General features: G+C 39.3%; 1 protein-coding gene across 2 annotated transcripts in view; it reads left to right on the forward strand.

Moving 5' to 3' along the window:
- Positions 1-6,661, forward strand: part of acsl3a (acyl-CoA synthetase long chain family member 3a) — a 77,911-nt gene that overhangs the window by 59,266 nt on the left and 11,984 nt on the right. For both annotated transcript variants that reach the window (XM_037973411.1, XM_037973408.1), the window contains 2 exons: positions 4,500-4,639; positions 4,740-4,912. In XM_037973411.1, the coding sequence (XP_037829339.1) occupies positions 4,500-4,639; positions 4,740-4,912 (313 nt within the window). The remainder of the gene's footprint in view (positions 1-4,499; positions 4,640-4,739; positions 4,913-6,661) is intronic.

A 6,661-nucleotide genomic window follows, 5' to 3' on the forward strand; every position in this document is an offset into this window, starting at 1 on the left:
GGGGCAGTCACCCCCAAACTGGAGCAGTGGCTACAACAGATCCCAGGAACAACATCAGACATCTCAGTCCAGAAATGTGCAGTTCTAGGCACAGCAAAGATACTGCGCAGAACCCTCAAACTCCCAGGCCTCTGGTAGAGGACCCGAGCTCAGAGGATGAAAAAGAGACCACCCGGGTGAGAAGTAAATTTTTATATATATATAAAAACTGTGGTCTGTGGAACACCTAATTGCCCTCAGTCTTTATATGTCATTTTTGGAAATAATAATTTATACGCCAATTACAACATCTGAAGGTAGTTTCCAAACTCACTCAGACTTTAGGCCGATGAACTCAAGTGTTCATAATTTTGGATATAGATGTTCACAATTTTTTTGTTAATTTTGGATTATGTTTTTGCAAGGATTAAAAATGGAAAATCAAGATTCTCTTCAAAAAGAGCACAAAGAACTGATGCACTTTTACTTTATTTATTTTTATTACTTTTGGCTGGGGGACGTCTATATAAATCGAGGACCTGCTACATCAGTTGATTGCCCACAAGTGGTAACCTTTGAGCCACATGTCAGCGTTGGTACAGTTGATGCAGACATGTCAGCGGGATTGAGCCACCTGTCAATGGAAATTGATCAGCGCATTGAAGCACGGCTGTTGGATCATCATTCGTTGCTGACACAGATGTCCCCACATTCTCTACATTAGAGTGGATGGACGGCATGGGTGTGACTGCGGATTGACGAGCTAATGCTCGATTCCGGTGTGTAATCAACAGGGAACCCTTTTTAATCGCAGAGCGGCCGGTGGTGATGCCAGCAATGATACAACTGGAGCCTTTACAAGGAAGTTTGTTTGAGCAAATCCTACCTTCCACTGCAAAAAGGAAAGCCAGATTGAGAAATATGGCTGTCAGCTATCCATCTGTTGGAAGAAGCCAGGCCAATAGTTTAGAAGCTTCGGAAGAACAAAGACAGAACTGTGGCATACAAAGAAACTGCTTTAACAAACTTGTGAGTAAAAACTATTCTATCTTTTCAACTGTGAGTCATGCAAAAGTTTTATGGGACAGAAATTCTAGACCAAAAGGTTTACTTGGTGGACATCTTAATATTCGACTTACTTCCTAAATACGAAGATATTAAGACTATTGATACATTCAAACCTTCATTTTTTTTTGTTTAAGTGAAGCTTGGATCCACAGTGACATTGAAACTAGTTTCATTGATGTACCTGGTTATAAGTGCTACAGAAATGACAAGAAAAGTGGGAAAGGAGGTGGAGTTGCAATTTACATAAGGGACACTAAACTATACAAAGGTTGGTGTAATTGACAATGTACAGCTTAAATATTTATGTTTAAATGTTTGTTTCTTACCGAGAATGAACTTACATATGGTCCTATACAACCAACGTTTTTTTAATAAATCATTCTACAAAAGTTTAGAAACCCTGTTTAAATCAATTACATCAAAACTCAGAAGTTCTACTCTTTGAGAATTTTAACATAAACTGGATTGATAAGACTAAAAGGAAAACACTTAAAATAGTAATGGAAAAATATGACTTCAGTCAGACTATTAAAGGTGCAACACAGTTAACAAAGACCACTAAAACACAAATTGATTTAGTTTTTTTAAACAATAAAATCATATAATGTTATAACTAACTTGTTAGATCATAACATGATTTTAATAACCAGGAAACTAACCAAAAATTGTTTCCTAAACTTTAGGAAATTTGCAGAATATGGACTAAATATTTTAGAATGACCAGAGTGCAGCAGGTAATTCAAAAAACTCTTTATTGGCAAAAACTCAAGGACTCACTTGACCTGGAAAACAGGAACGCGTAGAAAGGATGAGGACCCGACAACTTAAATTGAGATTGTAGTGCTCTTAAATACCAAACCAAGATCAATAACAAATTACAGACAGGTGTGCAAGAAAACCAAACACGTGAGAAACAAGGAAAGAACAAAAACCTGAAACAGAGCAAAAACAGAATCCTCACAATAATTAAGAAGTTCAAAAGCTGACTGTTACATATCAGTAATCAGGGAAGCCAAAGGGAACAATTCTGTCATGTGGAAGCAAATAAATATGGTAGCTTAGTTAAACCAGTAGGTATTCAGGAAATGGGTTATAAATTAAATATATACCTGAAGTTGTTTGCAGTTGGCAAACAACTTCAGGTGCATTACCGCCACCTTCCAGATTGGAGTATGGATCAGATATACTACTTACTATATTCTTCCAAAAATACCTGTTCTTCGTAAATAACTAAAAATGTTACTAACAACTATATTCCCAGATGATGTTTGAAACAGTTCCCTAATAACTAATTTACTTTTATTACTTCTTTGGTTTTTAATGGCAGTCGTGCGGTTTGACTAGCTTACTGTGATTGGCTTAGAGGTAAGTCATGTCCCACCTGGAGATGCGTTCTTATGATTGGCTGAAACATGTAAGGTACCTGATTGGTTGCTGATCATTCCCTGTTAAAAAAAAGACATTTGTGGATTGAGACGTCAGGGGAGTCTCAAAATTCACACACAAATGCAGCGCAGCTCAGAGGCCAGAAGCAGCTTGTAAATCAAGATGTGTTTGCATTAAAAATACAAGTGTGACTCTTGTCCTGTGCATTTGTGAATTATGAGACTGTTTTAGCTTCATACCTCAGGTGCTCAGCGACCTTGTGGTTCCTCTTAGATCTGGAGGGTTAATGACTCGTCCAGCAACAACTGCAAGGTGCCTTTTCGCAAAACCTCTTGGTTAAACAGCTTTTTCTGTGCGAGCCATTACTACGTGGAATAGGAATAGGAATAGGCTGAAATATAAGATTTTAGCCGATACAACATATGTCAACCTATAGACAGTTCTACCCTTATGGTTAAAATGTTTTGGTCCCTTCTCATAAATTTTTGGCCCATCAACAGATATTTTACCCTAACCCTCTAATTAATCAAGGTTACATTTTTTTTCTTTTTTTTTTTACTTAATAAAGAGTTGTTTTTGAAAATGTAAAGTTGTTTATACAAATTAGCAAAGTGTGCAAACCTTTAAACATTATCTTCTCCAAGGGCTCAAATTCAATCAGCGTAAAACTCCTTATAAAACATCAAGAGTAGTAGCCAACAAAAATGTATTAAATGGTCTGCACTTATATAGCGCTTTATCTAGTCCAAGGACCCCAAAGCGCTTCACACTACAATCATTCACACTTTCACACACTGATGGCGGTCAGCTACATTGTAGCCACAGCTGCCCTGGGGCGGGCTGACAGAAGTGAGGCTGCCATCACACCGGCACCACCGAGCCCTCTGACCACCACCAGTAGGCAGGGCGGGTGAAGTGTCTTGCCCAAGGACACAATGGCTAAGATGGACAGAGCGGGGGCTCGAACCAGCAACCCTCCGGTTACAGGATGAACCCCTACCTCCTGAAGCACTGCCACCCTTAAAGTTATGTTTCTGCAACTTGTAGCTAACTTCATGTAAAATGGCCATATTTAATCTATTTTAAAACATTTAAACATCAAAATCATACCAACAGTCAAGTTTGCCCTCCAGATTTCCTGATTCAGTGTTCCAAATTTCATAATTACCAAACTCCAGGGGTTGCTTAAAACTCTGATTTTTTTTTTTCTTCATAAATGTCAATTCTGATTTCTTCCAAATGTTATACACTTGGTTAGGAACACAACCTGAGTTGTTCCTTCCAATATAGTAATAATTTGCAAAAGTGGGCGTGGCTTGTGGAAAAAACCCAAATAAAAGAAAAAAAAAAATCACACATTTGTCTTACAGAGCTTACATTTACTGGCCACATATTTCTATTTATTCCAAACATTTCCTATATTCAGACTTCTGGCCTTTAATTTTTTGGTAAGTTCTGTAAACAGCTAAATGCTACTAAGTTAGCACCACTTGTTTTCAGTCACTAGGAACTTTGTGATTGTTATTATTATTTAGTGATTTACACCCAATATAGAGATTTGGAATGATATTTACATGATGGTAACTAAGGCTTGCATATGCAGCTCTCGAAAATACTCAGATATGTCCACCTATAGGGAGGCACTATCATTGAGGTTTTTTCATTTTGCCATTTAACTTCAGAACAAGAACTTACACAGTTTAAAGCATAATATCGACATGTTTCGTTCACTGTACTAAGTAAGATGGTATAGGCTCCACTCCTTTTCGATAAAAAGGTTTTGTTTTGGGTTTTTTGTTTTGTTTTGTTTTGGGGGTTTTGTTTATTTGCCTGCCTCTTTGTCCACAAGCTAAATGAGCTGAGTTAAACACTTGAGGACTCAACACACATGTTGAGTTGATTGCAATCAGCAACTTTGCCCCTAGATGTCACTAAAACCTCCATGCAATAAAACAACTGGATTGCCTGATTTTATTGAACTTATGTCATTGTTTGTATAGTTTTTTCATTTAGTTTATTGTTTCTTTCCCTCGGTCTCATCACTCCACCTGAACTCCTGAATGCAGGAGATCATGGATCGTATCTACAAGAATGTGATGACCAAAATTGAGGAGATGAACAGTCTCCAGCAAACACTTTTCATTTTGGCATACAACTACAAACTGGAGCAGCTTTCCAAAGGATACAACACACCACTGTGTGACAGGTATACAGCTGAGATGTTGAAGTTACATTTGTAGACTAAGAATTTATAATAGTAAGAGTGGCGCTTATAACTGCTCTTTCTCTCTACTTCTTTCAACCAGGCTGATGTTCAGGAAGGTTCGCTCTTTGCTGGGAGGTCGGACCCGGGTATTATTGTCAGGTGGAGCACCTCTTTCTGCGACCACGCAGCGCTTCATGAATGTGTGTTTATGCTGTCCAGTGGGTCAGGGGTATGGCCTGACAGAGACCTGTGGTGCAGGGACAGTGAGTGAACGTAAGTCGGAATGATCATCAATGTCAAGATAGTTTATTTACAGCTTACAGTTAAGGAACACATTATTTAGTAAATTTGCTTTTCAGTATTTTGTTTGATAAGATGACCAATCCACTTTCTAGTACCTCACAAATTTATTTATTTTGATGTTATTTTTTTTTTTCTTCTGGATAAATGATTTCTACCTGATTATGATTTGTTTGCTGGAATTTGGTCAGGAGATGTTATTAATTCTGCTATGTTGTCAGGGTAGTTTTAATGAAATATCAGATTGGAAATAGATGTTATTTATCAATTTGTATCCGTTAAAATATAATAGCCATATCCAAAATTGTTATCTTCACATCCCCGGGGGTTAGGGTTAGCATTGGGAACTGCCTGTTCCCAATAGGACCTCAGTTTGCTGGCCCTCCTCTCTCACCCATGTTATGGACCAAGACCCTGTCACCAGGCTGCAAAACAGCTCCCTTCACATGACGGTCATATTGCCTTGTGCACTGGACTCCTGGCTGTTCTGAGCTGCTATTCTGTAGGCCTCTTTCATCCTCACAGCTCATTTTTGCATATCCCTGGGCTTTTTCTGGCTCCCCTTCTGTGGACAAACCAAAAAGCAGGTCTACTGGGAGGCAAAGGTGACGCCCAAATATGAGGTAATGAAGGTGAAAAACCTGTGGCCTCATGTCTACTGCAGTTGTATGCATGTGTTACACTTTTGAAATGATGGGCCAACTCATCTCCAGTGCATCATATTTATTTAGGTAAACATCCTGCAACCTGCAACCAGAAAAACACAGTCGGTTAAAGGAGCTGCTCGGTGCTTCTCTCAACAGCTTCAGCAAGCGGTGGCTAACTTCTTCTGCTGGGGTAACAATAAAATATTTACACTGCGGAACTCAACAGTAAACAGTTCAGTATAATCACAAATCAGTCTGCATATTTCTGCCTCTTCTTTTCACATACAACAGGTATTAGCTAACTTAAATTCACACAAATGTATTTTATGAACTAGTACTATCATACCCTCTAATTATATTGGTAACAGTTCCCAAACCAAAACAAATGGCCAAGTAGTCAATACCGGCATTAATCACAGACTACTAACTGTGCTCGCAAAAGATCTGGAACCACGTGCACACATTTATGCTGGCCTTACACCACATGGAGTTCCACATTAGCTTAGCAACACATTTACTCAGTGTAATGTAATTTAGTTGTAATAACCTGCTTTTACTGATGTTACCAGCGTCACTATATGACCAAGCCTCTGCCTCCCGGCTCGAACAAGAAAACTAAACAGAGGTCGGTGGTCCCACACCGTGACCGTACTATGCAACAAGCTACATCTTTAGGAATGCTACAGCAAAACACTTTACAGACGAGGCTTCCGTCCTCGGCTCCCGGCTCGAACAAGAAAACTAAACAGAGGCCGGCGGTCCCACACCGCGACCCACGATATGACCACTGCCACCTCGAATCCATCTATTTACTACCCAGCTTACCTGCAACCAGAAAAACACAGTCGGTTAAAGGAGCTGCTCGGTGCTTCTCTCAACTGCTTCAGCAAGCGGTGGCTAACTTCTTCTGCTGGCCAGAGCGTCAGGCACCCGCACACATAACACCGAGCGCCCTCTGCTGGTAATACTTATACCGTACTTTTAACTAATGTAATAGATGATTTCAGCAGTAGTCTATCATTAGAAAATGATCCTAACCCAAAAATACAATGGGGGCGACTATTTTAATGGGGGG

Source organism: Kryptolebias marmoratus, linkage group LG2, assembly GCF_001649575.2.
Source record: "Kryptolebias marmoratus isolate JLee-2015 linkage group LG2, ASM164957v2, whole genome shotgun sequence".
Classification (NCBI taxonomy): Eukaryota; Metazoa; Chordata; class Actinopteri; order Cyprinodontiformes; family Rivulidae; genus Kryptolebias; species Kryptolebias marmoratus.